The sequence below is a fragment of the Cyrtonyx montezumae genome, unplaced genomic scaffold, assembly GCF_038088225.1.
Source record: "Cyrtonyx montezumae isolate F1298 unplaced genomic scaffold, pur_monq_1.0 scaffold_13, whole genome shotgun sequence".
Taxonomy (NCBI): domain Eukaryota; kingdom Metazoa; phylum Chordata; class Aves; order Galliformes; family Odontophoridae; genus Cyrtonyx; species Cyrtonyx montezumae.
In genome coordinates this window covers 18,467,229-18,483,952 of record NW_027071859.1, presented here as the reverse complement: position 1 = coordinate 18,483,952, position 16,724 = coordinate 18,467,229, and the positions used below count along the sequence as shown (strand labels likewise).

At 39.5% G+C, this 16,724-nt stretch overlaps 1 protein-coding gene across 1 annotated transcript; it reads right to left on the bottom strand.

Annotated features, from left to right (window-relative positions):
- Positions 1-3,312: 3,312 nt before the first annotated feature.
- Positions 3,313-16,119, bottom strand: ALKAL2 (ALK and LTK ligand 2). The gene is made up of 6 exons (XM_065730790.1): positions 15,994-16,119; positions 15,419-15,737; positions 12,967-13,020; positions 12,777-12,857; positions 10,796-10,861; positions 3,313-3,970 (listed from the first exon to the last, which is right to left on the bottom strand). Exons 2-5 carry the CDS (start codon positions 15,675-15,677, stop codon positions 10,797-10,799), a joined length of 459 nt encoding a protein of 152 aa, XP_065586862.1. The 5' UTR covers positions 15,678-15,737; positions 15,994-16,119; the 3' UTR covers positions 3,313-3,970; position 10,796.
- Between the last annotated feature and the right edge of the window lie 605 nt (positions 16,120-16,724).

Here is a 16,724-nt window from a genome sequence, read left to right as displayed (position 1 = left end):
TTTAAATCTTCCTTTATCAAGAAGAAATCATTTTGTGCTGATAGCTTTTTATACTCATTAAAATTAAATAATTTCAGAGATGATGGTCACTAAGACTTCTTTGGTTCATCTTCCTTTGGTCTTGGGGCCAGTTAATAGCACACTGATGTACACACAAGTAATACAGCACTTGGTTCCACAGTGTTTCAGTTCAGTTTGAAAGTATAAATGTGAAGTGTATATTTTATATCAGAAGTAATATATTCAAATCCATGCTATAATCACAGTTCCTGTATGAGTGGCAGGTGATATTTTCATATTTACCCAGGAGAATGGATAGCAAATCAAATTCTTAAAGGATATAGTTCATCCTGAAGATGGTCTCTGTGTAATATAATTTGAAGCTATATGAAGGACAGTAAGTAAAAAGTTGTGCTCTTGCACAAAAATGGAATGCATTGTGAAAATCTATTCTTATTTGTCTGAATGTGACCCTCAGTTTCTGCATTAGGCAGAAACATTACTGTGAGATGTAATTAGATCAGTAATGTAACTGATAGCATGTTTTCCTATTTTGAATAATGCTAATGTTAATACGAGCAAGGATTACCACAGGATCTGTGCAATTTGCTTTCTTAGTTACCTGTGTTGCATTTGTTCTTCTATTTGCCTTTCAAACCAGTACAACAGCCTCTGTATTTGTCATCTGCTTTCTCTCTGGGAGAGGGATGAATTTGGATAGAGGAGCCTGTTACCTTTAGGATGAAGGAATCTTAATGTCACGCTGCGTGTTAACTGCAGCCTTTACAATTGGGATTATATTTCATAGAATCATAGGATGACTTATTTTGGGAGAGACCTCAAAGGTCATCTAGTTCAACTCTCCTGCCATGGGCAGGATTGTTACCCACTGGGTCAGGCTGCCCAGGGAGCCATCCATCCTGGCCTTGAGCACCTCCAGGGATGGCATCCACAGCTTCTCTGGGCAGCCTTTGTCATTTTCCTCCTAACATCCAGTCTACGTTTCCCCTCTTTTAGATTAAAGCTGTTGTCCCTTGTCATGCTGCTATCTGCTTGGGAACTTTTCTGGGATTTTTGTTGTAAAGCGGCTGAAAAATGTTGTGTTAATATAAGGTCTCTGATTTTTGCTAAACTGTCAGTTAGGTGTAAAACTTAAGAACATGCTTCCAGTAAGGGAAGTGGTAGATGAAACACTCAGGTACAGAAATTGGGATCTGTGTGTATTGCTGGATTACCAGTGATTTTGTTTTTTGATAACCTTGTTAGAAATTTACACATTAGTAGCTGTTCCACTGTTAATAATAACAAAGAATAACATATACAATATTTCAGGTCAGATATGTACTCTGGAGAAGATGATATTTTATGGATACTTAAACATAGAAAAATGATGGGCAGTTAGGGACAAAGCATCTAAATGAATTTTTAATGCACTACCCTCAGAAGTGGAAGTAGTTAGGCCTAACCATTGTTATTTTCTGCCAGAAAGACCATTTGAAATATGTCGGTGACAGTAATATTCATCAGACAATTAAAAGCCTGATGGGTTGAGCTTTCCCATTTGTAGCTGAGTAGAGGCAGTACCTATAGTTTCCTACATAATGAAGTTAAGATTTAGAGGTCTTAACTCTGTATCTTTGGTCTGCTGGGGTAACAAAAAGAAGGTGTGAAGATATGGTTGTTTTGCCTTCAGTAGGCTTAGGAACTTTTCAACGTGATAAGAAATAAAAACTATTTGTATTGAATTCAGTTCAGATTTTAAAAGTTGGAGGTTTGACCCAAGTTACGTTTTCATCCAGTACACTGTTGGCTGAATCATTTGCCAGTTACTGCTAGGAGGTAAAAGCTCATTCATTAATTTATTCAGTCAGGAAGAGGAGGAGAGCAATGTAGTATTGTAAAGGTATTTGTAGAATACGAGAATACAGAATAGGAATCACTTTTGGGCAGTGTGTCATCCATGCGGTACCATTGTTCAGCTTCCAGGAGAAACAGTGTACATACCATGCACAATTTGTGTATTAATCGTTGTACACATTTATTCTTTTTATGAGTTACATTTTAATACTGAGTGAAAGGAATGCAGAACTGACTCCTCCTCCTCCTTGCTCCAAGGCCTGGACTGTTTCAGCTTACATAGTAAATCTATACCCAAGACTAAATAAGATCTGCTACCCTATGCTTTGTGTCTTCTATTAAAGCCTGTGACTTCTGCTAAATCTAGAAAAAAGACTTCTACTGAATTTACTTATTTCTATTAATTTATCAAGCCACTAAATAAATTACTGTTTTCCTTTTATGGTACTTTATTCTAGAAAATTCTGATTTAACTGTATTTTAGCCCTACTACAAACCAAAATAATTATACTAATTTAAAATCGCTTATTAAGTAACGTGTTCCGATTTCATTCAGTGGAGCCACAGAAGGGCACAGTGTTCCACTCATGTTTACTACAGATGAGCCACTGACTAAATCCTGTAGCAGTACATTCACTTCACTATATGTTTGTATGTATACGTGTATTGCTTTGAGTAAGATGAAACTTTAAGTGATGACTGATACCAAATTCAAATTACATATTTCTCCATCACTGAATAAAGCCATATTCTAGGATGAGGTCTCATTCTTCAGACAATTTCTCGTCTTCTAAAGAGCTAGACACTGAAGGTTCTTTTAAGTGTGAATTCAAGAAGCCTCTTAGCTTCTTGGGGATGGAGCAGGGTATCCAGTGTTGTGCTTATATTTCGTGGGTTTAATTGAGAAGAAAATGGAAGCTAAATGTTAGTCTTGAGAACTGACTGCATCTACAGATCACATCTAATAGTTTTCTACTTGTATGAGGCATTTTTACAGTTTAATTTAAGTAATAAAGGGAAACGTATCAAGTGTTCACTGACTTACTACAAGTTAATGATACTAAAATATTAGATGCAATTATTATGTCACTTTGAGGTATTAAGAGTGTTATGTGACTAGAATGTTTGTAGAGATTTTGTTTGTTTGGAACAACCATTTGTCATGAAAAAGAAGTTCAGAATTCTGTATGAAACTGGAGCAGCCTTGTGGTGTGAGCATTTTGTGAGGTTTTAACACAGAGATGTGGAGTCCTCAGAAGTCCACAGTGTATGTCCAGAGTACCAAACTTCTCCAAGGTGGGTGTTCCTTTCTTCCTTATTGTATCATATTCTCATCAGAAAGAGACTGATGTCTGGATAAATGATAGCAGCTACCTGAAAATAGCATCCAATTATTGAATTCAGATTCAGTGAATAGAAAGCAAACGGAGGACAACTTAATACCAAACACTTTATTACTTATGCCTGTTATTTACATTATTTACATATTGCACGTTAGCTGGAATGTTTTATACATTTATTATATAAAGTAAAATAACGGCAGCTTGTGTTTGTGTACAAAATCCATGCTCCACTTTCCCCAAAAATATTTCTACATGGAATTACATTTCTGGTTGTCATGCAGTAAGTACTCCCAGGGTACAATGTGACCCCAATGCAAGTTTGTTTTAACCAAACTTTGTTAAAAATTTCCATAAGCATGAAGGATATCAAGTGACCACAACTACTGTGGAGAAGGTCTTTAGTAGTTCTAGTTGTACTAACAAACATTCCTTAAAACTGTAGAATTAAGCAATAGAACATCATTTTTCTTGGTGAAATATTTGTGTTTATGTAATTTTTGGCAGCATTACACATCAGTTGTGGTGTGTTTTTAAGTATGGAGCATTATGTATTTCTGGCAGTTATGCTACTGTAAAGAGAATGTCAATCTGCAAACTTGACAACATACAAAATACATGTTAAAAGAATTATGGGAAGTAGTCTGTCAATCTGCAAAAATAAATCTCTTGTTCACAATGGAATATGTTATAAAGGTACTAAGTTCTGTTTCCCTGTTGGTTTCCAAGGCACTTCTCTTGGTTCTTGATGTTTCTTTTCATGGTAACAGTATCTGGTGGATTAAAAAAAAAAGGAGAAAATTGCCTGTCATCATTTTTATACGTGGATAAAAGCGTTTCAGAATGTAGTTAGCATAGCTAAAATAGTAAGTAAACAATACTGGAGAATTCAGTAATCACTTCATGAAGATCTAATAGTGCACGTAGTTCTACTAAATTAAGTGTTCTGTTTTGTTAGCCAAGGCTCGGTTCTGGAAATCATTCTTGTTTTTGTGCTGGTTCGTTTCAGGTAGACAGAAGAGATTTGGAATACTGCAGTTCTAGCAGCTGATAATATGCCTGTAGGTAAGTTAAGCCTATACATGACAGTATGTCTGCTGCAGTGAGGTAAAGAAGCGAATAAACAAGGATAGCATTAATAGATTGCTAATTTCTTTCCTAATGCCTTGCTAACAGGAAGCTGTTGGTACAATAATTAGTAATATAAATCATCAAGGTAAGGTTTGAAGGATTTGATGTTCTATTGCACCTGTTAGTGAAGAAACTTGGGCTCATAAAAGAGAAACAAATGAAGTAATTTCCTGAGATTCAGTCGTATAGCTACTGTTCCTGGAACCTGCAAGCAGTGAGGCAACGCAATCTGAGAAGAAGCTGCAACGGGCTGATTTGCTGCCAGTTCTAGCAACTTTTCCCAGAACAGATTATTGGCATGAAATTACAGCCATTTCTATAGCATTGGTATTAAAAATCACTTAGAAAACTATAGGCTTCCACATCGTGTGCATACATGTATTGTCTAGTGTAGAGACGTTAATTCAAAAGCTGTGCAGTGAAGGCTACCACGGCCCTCTCTCCAGACCTTTAAGCCAGCTGAGAAAATGTAGTTTGACCTCTGCGTACATATCCAGAAATCTATCTCCAGTAATTTGTGACTGTTGACATTATCTACAACTGTATTTTCTAGAGGTGACCATAAAATGCTGCAAGTGGTGTCTGCCCCACTTGATGTGTCTCTAAGACCACCTGTTAATGATGTATTGAAGGAAAATACCCTAACTAAAAAAAAAGTTAAAGATAATTATGTCTTAAAGATGTCAGATGTGGAAAACAGAAATAACACAGTAGTGTTTTCTCTGCTACTAGAGTTCTGCTGCTGCCACTTTTCATAGATTCTAATTTTCATATTTGTATCTGAACATACGTATCTGTCACGACCAATGTGAATTCTGATATTCTGAGTTTTTCTACGTTTTCTACTGCTTAATTGTAATTTGTAATGGTTTCATTTGAATGCAAAGTCAGACTTGATGTAATGTACTGGAAATCAAACTATTGATGCATACAGAAATACTCATTAGTATTATTTAAGCGTATATTTAATTCTGCAATGTTTTTGAAACTATTAGGAAATGTAATAATGTTACAGGCAAGCTTAATTTAAATTAGTTTTTTTCTGGGTTTGTAGGTAGAACAAATATTTCTTTTATATCCTGCCTTGGAGGGAAAAGTGATGTAAATTTTCTCTTATGTTTTGATCTGTTTTCCGTATGTGTGTCTGTACTGTGCTCTATTTAAAGTGGAAGTGATGTCTGAAAACAAATGAACGTGCTTTTAGTCTGATTAGAGTATCATACAACAGGTTAAACACAGAATTTAACAGACAGTTTGTTCATTTCTGATAGTAATGAGAATATGCAGCTTACAAAGGCTGGAAAAAAAACAGAACTGATTGAGCTTATATGAGCTATTACCTGCTCTTGTACAGATATCTGATCACAGTCTGTGGGTCTTAGATTCTCAGCGCTCAGGTAAATTTTAGAAAATTTCTAATTGTGTAGTATTCTCAGATACTTAGCCATAATCAATCTGTTGCTCTACTTCCTTATAATTATTGTAATTCCTTATAATCTGTTATATGCATCAGTCTAGGAAAATTAAACTGGAATTTAGGATAGTCAAGTAGTATCATGAACGGAGATCCTGAACGCTGCTAGACTGCAATAGGAATACAACTCCATTCTCATCAACTCTTTTTTTTTTTTTTCCTTTGTTAATGCAACTAAGAATGAACATACTGTAAAGGCATATAAATTTCCAGCTTTGGCTCTAGTCATTATCTGTGCATGATGCTAAATTGTGAGAAAGAACAATACAAAAGAGATGAAGTTAATGTTTTAAATAACAATATAAAATTTAAAACATTGCACTAGTGGGATTCTGCAGCAGAATTTCCATATGCTAACATCTCAAATTCCTTTTCCTTCCCCACCAATGAATGCTCAGGTGGAAGTTGGTTCTAGTGGGAGCATCAAGTCACAGAAATTCAAACAGCAGAAATTAAGCTGTTAGAGTTACATGTGGTGCTAGCCACAGAAATCCCCTAGTAATTAAAATTCAAAACTGCCTATTAACGAAGTTGAACGATAACCACAGTGGTCACTAAGTGTGCAGGCTGCCTCCTTAGTTCAAAGCAGTGGTTCTGATAAAGTCTGTTTTCCTTCAGAAATGTTTTCTGCCACCAAGCACAAGTGATTTAATATCATGGGAGGCTGCACATGACAGATCAGTGTATACTTTCTAGAAAAAAAACAAGTGTTTGTTTTCACTGAATAATATACAAAACTCTCATCTAAATTCCAACTTCACTTCCTTTAAGAAATGAAAGTGTCTGTGATGTTTCTTCAGTGCACTTGGTCTTAGTCTGAATAAGAAATCAAATAAGAAATGGTAATAAAACAATTAAGGCCTGCTGTTCCACAGTCAGGAAACACTTGAAGCAAAACTTAAGAATCCAGTATTTTTTTTTTCTTAAAGATTACATGAAATAATGCATATCCAATATGGTGTACAGGATTGGAATGTCCAGTGTGGTATTTATTTTCTCGTTATGTATTTAAAGTTTCCAGATTTCTGTTGTACTTTCAGCTTTCTTAACATACATTGAGTTTGGTTAACTCATCTTATGAAGTTTGCACAGTTTTTTTTTTTGTTTTGTTTTGTTTTTAATTTCCATAGAAAATTTTAGTTATGCTTTAGCTTGTTAGGATTTTTATAAAGAATCTTAGACCTTCTTATGTATATGTATTTATTCTTGCCCTGTAATATACATTATTGAGCAAGAAACATTGTTCTTACTGCTTTAATTTAAAATATTGCTAGTTATAGCTGTTTTTCTGGGGAATAAATATAGTAGGTTTTTCATACATTTTTTGAATTACATTTCCCTTTCTCACCCTTCAGTCTTGTATTTAGTAGTTTTAAACTGGTTTTATCTTGTTCATTAAAAGTAGCTAAAGAAACTTTTTTAAAAAAGCTAATATAAAGATGAACATGTGCATGCAATCATTTAGTTAGAACAGAAATACATAATCACACATTCACTTGCAGTCTTTAGCCCTTATGGTACCAAGAGGTGTTAGGAATATATCCTGAGATCACCATTGGTCTCTAGCAAACACCTGGTCATGGAAAAGGGAGATTGCCAGCAGCAGCACCTGTGGTTTTCAAACAAAAGTAGTAAAATGTGTGACTGAAACCAAAGTGATTGTGACAAATACTGCCAGGGAGGCTGGATTTCAAAGTGATCCCTGTCTGCTGCCACAAATGTTCTTCATTGGGAACTTCATGTATCTTGAACACTTCAGGAATCTTGTTCCTGATGCACGTTAACCTTAATTACAGACAACGTAATAGCTGTTGGCTGTACCTGTATGGCAGGGCAAGCACTACATGTGGAAGCGGTAGGAAAGTTGGAGAAGAACAAGGCTGAAGGAGAGGATAGAGAATACTGAGGACAGGACTCCAAGTGTAGTTCTGTTGAGCACAAGTAAAAGGTGTTGCAGAATGAAACTAGTCAGAGGTGGAACTCGTGGTAAGCAAGGAGTACAGTCTGGGTTACTTATCAGAAAAGGGACCACTGAGCGATTTGTTAAGCAGATGTGCTGCTCTGGATTGACTGATGCTCTCTGAACAAGTAAAAGGGATCTAACTGGGCCCCTGCATTGCCCAGATATCTGGGGCAAGCAAACTTTGAAAGTATATTCTAAAATGTAGACAGGAAAGGGTACTTAATTACATACACATAGGATAAATGAGACAAAGAACATGTTCTCTACTGCTTAGGAATTAGTCTGAGTTTTAGAATTGATACCAACTAGTAGCTTTATGGCAGAAACAAAAAATGTATTATCTAATAAAAAAAACCTCTTAAACCACTGAGCCCTTCTAAGCAAGAATGGTTTTGAAGTCGTCTTACTTAAAAATGACTGATTGATAAGTGGAAAATAAGACAAGAGACCCAACCTTTACCTTATTCTACAACTCAGTCCATGAAATGATTAAAATAAATAAAGCTTGCTTTGTACTTCTCTCTGTCCTACACAAAAATGAAATGATCCAGTGGAAAAGATTTGGGTAGGAGAGATGCTTAATTATTTGGAGACACTAGTGGGGATGACTAGGCACACATGATAAAGAATAACCTTTATCTCCACTAAGAGTTCTGATACTATTAGTAGTTTGTATCTTTGTGGAGGAATACAGAAGAGTAGGTTTGTGGACACTTTCAAACATGCAAGTTAGGTGAGCAAAGGAGTTGCCTGGTAAAATAAGACGGAGTTTTTTTTAGAAGACTTTCACATTGAGTGAGAACTACTATAGTTACTAGTTTGTGCTTTCATGGTGCAATGTAATGATGCAGATAAAACTTTCAACAGAAGGGAGGAAAAAACCTCCCTGCTCTAATGTATCTGCTCGCTACTCTTGGTAATAATGCTAGTCACCTGTCTGACACAGGTGAATATTATTACATAATAGCCAATCTGTTCCTTGCCTCCTTTGAAATGAAAAGGTTGAAGCCCTGGAATTCTTTCTAGTTAGGTCTAGAGATGTACCTATTTGCTATCTTTTATTTGTCTTCCTACTATACGCAATTGTTTCCACGATTCAATCCCAGACTACATGGTGTGGGAATAAAAAGATTCGTTTCTATGGCTGCATGTTTCAAAGAGTGACATCAAGTCATGTAACCAACATCAGAACTTAGAAACTTTCTGCTTTGAAGCTGGGCTGGTTTAGGTCTACCTTAGGAAGTCAGGCAGAAAATACTAACAGGAATGTTAAGGTTAGCATAAAGTCAGAATGCTAAATTACATCTAATTGTTTAATATATTATCTCTGCTCTTGCCATTAGAAAAGTATTTTTTGAAGTCTAGCTGGAATCCTTTCTTGCAAATTTAAGCAAATTACATCTTATCCACACTGGGTAAAGAGAGTGGCTTTTGAAACCTTTTATGAAACTGAATAGCTCAATTATGTTTTCTCATACTCATCTATTCTTCAGATTAAAAAATCCCTTCAGCTGTTCTTGTAAATTATGTTTTCTTTGGTTATGCGTGGTGTTCTTTTTCGGACTATGACCAAGAAGTACTTGTATGTCTTCAGGCATGGTGTCCTCAGTTAGATGCTGTATTCACAGAGAGGCCTTACCAGCAACACTGATTATTTCAGGTGCTTTATAAACAATGTTTGTATTTATAAATTCCATCTTGTCCTTTGCCTTTTTTTCCAAGTGTGACATGCTTGACTCATGCTTAGTTTGTAATCCACTATAATCCCTACACTTTCAACAGAACCATCTATCTAGCAGTTCACAAGTTGCCATATATGTCTGCAGCTGACTTCCACTCCTTGACTTCTTAATTCTGCTTTCCCTTCTATTTTATCCTGGTTCTACATTATTCAGCTCATTTTTCAAGATTATTTTCAATGTCAGTATTCTCTGCTGGCTGTGTCTGCTACACCGCTGCCATCACTAAGCACACTGACTTTTACCACAAAAACGTAATGAAAATGCTGACCAGTAGCATATCCATAATGTAGCTGTGTGACTCTGTTCAATACAGTCTTCTGCTTTGACACTGAAGCACTAATAATGAGAATGTTTTTCCAACCATTTTTCCATTTCTTTTTTATAACAGCTACCTAACTTGGCTGTGAGAATGCCATGCAAAACAGTTTCTGTGCTTCAAAAGATAAACTAAGATCCTTGAGCATTATTGCTTTTTCTCAGTGACTGTAAGATATGTATCTTGTCATAGAGCTGAAGTATGTTTGATAACATTTGTTGGTGACAAATCCCTACAGGTTGTTACTTATGCCTTTGTCAAAGGTCAAATTTCTGTCTGAAGTAAAGACTGAAGACAGAATTTACATTTGTCCTTTTGTATCAGTTTCATGTCAGTTTTCTAGAAATACAGATCATTTGGAAGAACTGTTTTTAGAAGCATGCTGAGATCCCTCAAAGTACTTCTAGGAATTAGTGGTACGTTAAGCAAAAAGGGAGAGAATAACCATAGGCATGAAAATCCCAAGAAATCTTGGCAGCTTAATGTTAGTTTATCAATACTACTAATACATTCTAAGTACCATAAAAGCACCTGCAACCTATCTGCATTTCTAGAGCTGTCATGTGTCTAGCTGCTTATATATCAGCTTATGCTAAAATGTACCCTGCAGATCTACAGCTGCATGCATAAAAGGGCTGCCACTACCAATACGGGTGATTGTATTCTGAGTTAACTGTTGAAAAATAAGCTACAGCTGTCTTTTGTCCTTTAACAACAAATTCACTATTTGCTAACTGTATAATGCTATAAATAATTCACAGCTGATGCACATGGACTTACTATATAATGACTTCCAGTAGGGGGTAGCCTTTATTTATTGCCACTGTTTGCCAGATTGAGATAAGTTACTCCTGATACTCTGAAAGAGGAATATCTTAGCCAAAGAAAAATAATATGAGTTTTCATGCATAAAACAAAATCTACAGCCTCGCTGTGCAGTAGAATGTCATTACTGCTCTCAGAAAAGCTTACCTTATCCCTCCATGCACATTGGGCTTACTGCCAACCGAGTAAGAAGCCTGGCACATCTTTTATAGTCTGTCATGAACAAAGAGCATAAATATAGGCATTACTAAAGTAACCGATTTTGCTTTTAAAAATCAGAATCAATAAAGGTGTGCATATTACTGTTGTAATTAGGTTTAATGAACAACTTGGTGTTTGAAACAGTATAGAAATCTGTTCCTTAGACTTAAAAAGCTAGTGGGTAAAAATTTTGTAACTGAAAGCTGATCAGAACAGATTAAACTGTCTCTTAGTTGTTAATGGTACTAAGCTATCCAAAATACTAAAATTTGTGCTAACTAAACAGTTTTGTGCTGGCTCCCACACTGTTGCAGCATCACAGATGCTTTTAATTTGTCTTTCAAACACAAAATAACATAGAATGAACAGGAGGCTTAACCTGAAATCAGAACATTATTAGAAAGTAATATCACATCGTGTGTGAAGCATTAAAGTTGTTTATTTCAGGTTTGTAGAAGACAGTTACTATAAGATTTAAGTCAGTCCAGTCCAGTGACTGATGTTGATTTTCATTAGGCATTATTTTCATTAATGGGTAACTACGTTTTACATTCCTACAGGTGCTGTGTTAACTGTCTTTTATCTCACAGAATAGGTATGCTATAATTACCATTTGTACCAATTATCCTCCATTATCCAGACACTATGTTGGTAAGTATATCACCTGTCGGAAGGAAAAGGCTAATGCAGACATAAAGGCCAGCTAGCTTCCAACCACTTTTTAGCTTCACAGCTTGAAGTACTTGTTAGTACAGAATCAAATGCTATTTGTGATATTATCCTTATGAAAAAGGTAATATGACCCTTTTCTTATTTAAAACATACTAGTTATGAACAACTCCATCTCCATCAATGTAAACTGAACAAGATCCAGTGAGCCACCAGCTGTAAATCTTTACATTTCCAAAGCACTCTTAACATGAGGCCTTATGAACAGGGAGAAAATCTGCAGGTCATGCCCAATATGTCTTTAAAATATATTTAGCTGAAATATTTATTAATACTTGAAACTTGGAATCAGGAACTCCTGTTTCTATTCCCAGCTCTGCGACTGACCCAACTGGTTGACCTCAGACAAGTAAAATAAAGTGTGCTTCCACTCTGAAAAGGCTGAGCTGAAACAGCATCTTATTCAACAGGCCCATCTTGGTATGAATCTGGAGTCATGTCTACTGAGTGATAAATATTGTTTCTGATTTATTTTAATTCTCTCTGCTGCCAACACTGATGAGATACCGTTAATATGAATTTGCTTCTTTATATCCATCAGATGGGGTTTTTTTTAGTTTTTTTCCCCCTAAGCCTTGAACAGAAAGGCTGCAAAGTCAACATGACAGGTAGATTGGTAAATGAACTTTGAAAATATGTAATGCCTTTAAAGTATGTTATAGAATCACATAACAGCTGAGGTTGGCAGGGCTCTCTGGGCCCATGTGGCCCGACCCTTGCTCAAGCAGGGACACTCAGAGCAGGGTACCCAGCACCACATCCAGATGGCTTTTGAAGATCTCCACCCTCTGGGCAACTAGCAGCACTGCCATACATGTTCTACATGGATAACTAATAAAAAGGAAACAGCCCCAATTGGATTCCTGTTCTTATTTTGAATTTGCAGCGCTTGAAGATAAATATGATAAGTTTAGGATCGTATGCCATGTGTTACTATGAAACAAACAGACATAACTGATTTGGATCAAAAAAGCTATATGCATAAATGGCTGAGGAAGCAGTGCTTACAGTCATTCGACACAAATCTATTCACAGTGAAAAAGCTGTCTTGACATTTCCCTTCACTGTGATATTAGTGCTGAAGAGCACCACAAGAAATACACTCTAACATTATGTCACAACTGGTATTCCATAGAGTAACTCTATTTTAGAATTCTCTGTTGTTTTATGAAAATTAGCCTTTGTTTTTAGCACTTACATGCTGGGATGGTGCAGTCCCTTGTATTGTGGTAAAGGCGATGAAAGTGTTTACTGCATTTTGGGCTAAAGTAGAGTGGACCTGAAACAAGGAAAAAATACCTTAAGAATCAGCATAGTTTGCAGAAGGCACAGCACAGCTTATCATATATATGCAAAAAAATGGATACCAATGCAAAATTAAGACATACCTGTTAAGTGCTTTAAAAACTTGTCTTTCATCCTCAGATCTCTGGGAACTATTTCTGATGGAAAGAAAAAAAAAAACCACAGTGTAGAGACAGTGCTTGGCAAGTGTGGAATAAATTCTGACCAGCAACCACCACCTCTTGACAGATGCACAGGAGTCAAACTCATTTGCACACAGTAGCCAAATATCTTTGAAACCACTGTGAAACACACTGTGATGATGAAGCAGGTAATGTCTGTTAGGTGTGCAGTCATCAGTGGTAGATAGATAACTTAACAATCGGATTTTAGCTCTCCATAAATTGCATTTCCCATTTACCTACTTTAAATTCTCTACAAAGTTTTGATTCACAGTTACTCAGAAATGGCTTATTCCAATACTGGTACGGATCCAAAGGTAAACTGAGGTTTGGTTCTGTGCCTTGTCTTCCAATTTTCTTTTGCAAACATCGTATCCATTCTTTTGTCAGAGGTGTGTTTGTATGAGCACTGTCCTGCTGTAATCACGAAACAGGATTGATCTGCTTACAGGAATTTTATTTTTTTTTTCCCCTCAAGCTGTAAATAAAATTCACAGGAAATGATCCCAAGCAAATTGCTCTCTTCTGGCTCTCTGTGTTTGTGGTTTACCACCTTGCATATTGTGTTCAGCAGATGGCAAAATGAAACTGGTTTTCTGAAATCCATTTTAGCCCTAACCCTTCCCTGTATCTTCCTGATTTACAGCTATCTTTGATTGCTTTCCGTTACAAACTCAGTGCTGATAGCAGAGTGCTGCTTGTGTATGATACCCTACGTGGTGCTTTATTTATTTGACCATAAATGCCTGAGCAGCCTTTTTCATTCCCCTGCCACCTTTTATCAGATATAAAGCAGAGAACATTTCCATCCAGATCTGATTCACTTCTGAGGTTAGACACTTCTCGAAAGTCATTCTTCATTTACTTTCTAACTTTAGTCAGTGTAAGTAAAATTGACCTTATCGTATTTGACCTAATTATGTCATGAAAAGCATTAAAACCACACATGCTTCACTCAGAAATTTCCTGGGGGACAGACTCACTGGGAAGCTGATGCCAAAACTGCAATGAAGAACTCTTAAGCAGTAGTTCCTTTCCTGAGTTGCTGGGAATAACTCCGTTTTGACAGGATGAAAGCTTCTGCTTAGAAGTCAGTGACACCGGTACCAATGTTTCTGTTCTGTTTTGGTTTTACATCTGCATAGGTAACTGATCAGTACAAGCCAGATGTTTTGTGTCAATATGCTGATGTGGGGTGGACAAAAACTGCTAGTGTTTCAAGTTGCGTTGTGCACATTAGGGTTCACTGCTCAGGCAGGTGTAACTTTTCAACATTTATAAAACAACCTGCACTGATATTCAAAGGAATAAAATTCTCTTCCTTTTGTATATTGGCTAATCATCCAGATGGGGAAATAACATTTTCATGACAATCACCAACAGATGCAAATCATGAGGATATTTGAATATGAGCGAGACTGAAGAAAAGGTACAGAGGAGCTCTGTGAGATCAATAAAGGCAAAATAACGTACTAGCAATACAAAAGACACATTAAAAGTTCTGAAAAAGGTGAGCAGACGTCTGCTGGAAAGTATTCAGAAAGTCACTTTCAGTAGGAGGGGTAAGATAAACAGCAATGCTCCAGGGGTTTGGGAGTGAACAATAAATGAGACATGGCAGCAGAAGTCACATCAGCTTTCAGCTGGATGCACAGAATCACACCGTGAAACCGAGCTGCAGACCTCCACCCACCCCTTTGTGTTTGCTATGACTGCTTCCGGACTGCTCCGGACATCCAGCCCTGGCTGGGCATCGTATGGCAGAGTGGAGCCTCAGGGAATGCACACAGAAGCCACTCACTCAGCTGAGCACAACAGTGACTGAAAGTGATTCAAAGCATTCAGAACTCGTGTGGCAACAGAGGAGTACTGTGCTGCAGTTCCCCAGCACTCCTCAAAGGTGTTACCTTCAGAGTACTGAGGGGACTGATTAAAGCTGGGTGAGAAGTTAAACGAACCAACAGACTTTTTGGTATCTATCAGGGCGTGGGCATAGAGTCCTGCAGGAGAATCACTGCTAGCATGATTTCCAAGAAGCACTTAAACCAGGCACATTAAAAAGAAAAAAAATTACACTAACAAGAGAAAAAGCATTTTCATAGCTGCTTTGATCTTTTCCCGCATCAGTAGGTTTTGTTCAGAGCCCACACGCAGGAAGTCAGGCTCAGCTGAGTACATTATCCACGGGGTACGAGACTCAGATGTGAATGGAGTTGTTCTCCAACAAACGTGCCGCCCGCATCAGTGTCTGATACCAGAGCGAGGCTGCAGGTATTTTGGGTGGTGAATCCTCGATCTAAAATTGGTAACCTGATGCCTGATTCCCCAGCACCCTGCGAAACGACAGCGATCTAAGCCACGGGTTGGGACTTACCAACTCTCTGCTCATCCTGGTATCCTCCGTAGTCAGCCACTTCCCTCCGATCCAAGCTGTAGTCGTGCTTGGAGAAGTACTGCACCCCACTGTCCTTCTCCAGGCGGTACCTCTTCAATTCCTGAATGATCTCCATGATGAGATTTAAGAGACTTTGCCTGTCCTTCAGATCCGCGGCGTCGCTCTTCTCTTTGCAGTATCCTGCCGAGAGCACCAAGAGCACCAGCCCCAGCAACCCAGGAGACCTCAGTCCGCTCATCGCCAGCTGTCCTGCGGGCCGAGCGCGCCGGCGGAACGGAACGGGATCTTCCCTGTTTCACTGCGAGAGAACAACAGCGGGAGTGGGTCGGAGGTGGGCGGCTCACGGGGGTGAAACGGGCGACGTCGGGGGGAGCGGGGAGACCGCTCCGCAGGTCGCATAACGCGGGAGCCCAACTTTCACAAGTTGGCGCGGGGCCCGGCAACACCTGCCCGCCTCCAGCCCGCTGCCCCGATCCTCCGGCCGCGTGTGCGCTGCCCGCGGGGCGGCGGGAGCGGGACGGGGAGGGAGGGCGGCCGCTCCCGCGCCGCGTTACCTGCGTGTCCGCGCCGAGGCGAGGCGAGCAGCGTGTCCCCGGGCAGCGGCGGGGAGTCCTGGTTGCCGCCGGCTCGCCGCCCCCCTCCCGACCCTCCGCTCCCTCCGCATCCACCACCTTACTCCATCGCCGCCGGCCCCGGGGCACCGCTTATATAGGCTATAGGACGGCCATGAGACGGCAGATAGTATCGACTTGGAAGTGGGTGGAAAACAATAAAAGTCCACTTGGCAACCTCGGGAGCGTCGCCGCCGCACCGTCCCCCCCTCCCCTCTCCCTCCCCCCCGCCCCCCCAGCCCTGCCCTCGCCGCTCCCGCCCGGTCCCCCCCGTCCCTCCCCCGGCTTCGCGCTCGGGCATGGCTCAGTCACCGCTCTCCGACGTAAGGAGACGGTCCCCAGCGGGCGTGTGCGGTGCGAGGGGGCGGCGGCGGGGAGCTGGGCAGGGGGGAGCGCCTCGCCCCGGCCTTTAATTAGAAACGCGCGGAGCGGAGCAGCCTCTGCAATATTCATGGCCCTGGCGCGGATCCCGCACGGCGCTCCCCGTCCCCGGGCCGCTGCCCGCCGTCACCCTCGGGGGCCGCGCGGAGGGGGCGGGCGGGCGGGGAAGCCGCGCGTTTACCGGGAACTTCGGGGAAGGGGAGGTGGTCGGGAAGAGGAAAGCTATTTGTGATCCCGCCGGCCGGGAAGACCGGGCTGAGGTGGTGGAGCGGGGTCTGGGTGTATTCTTGGCA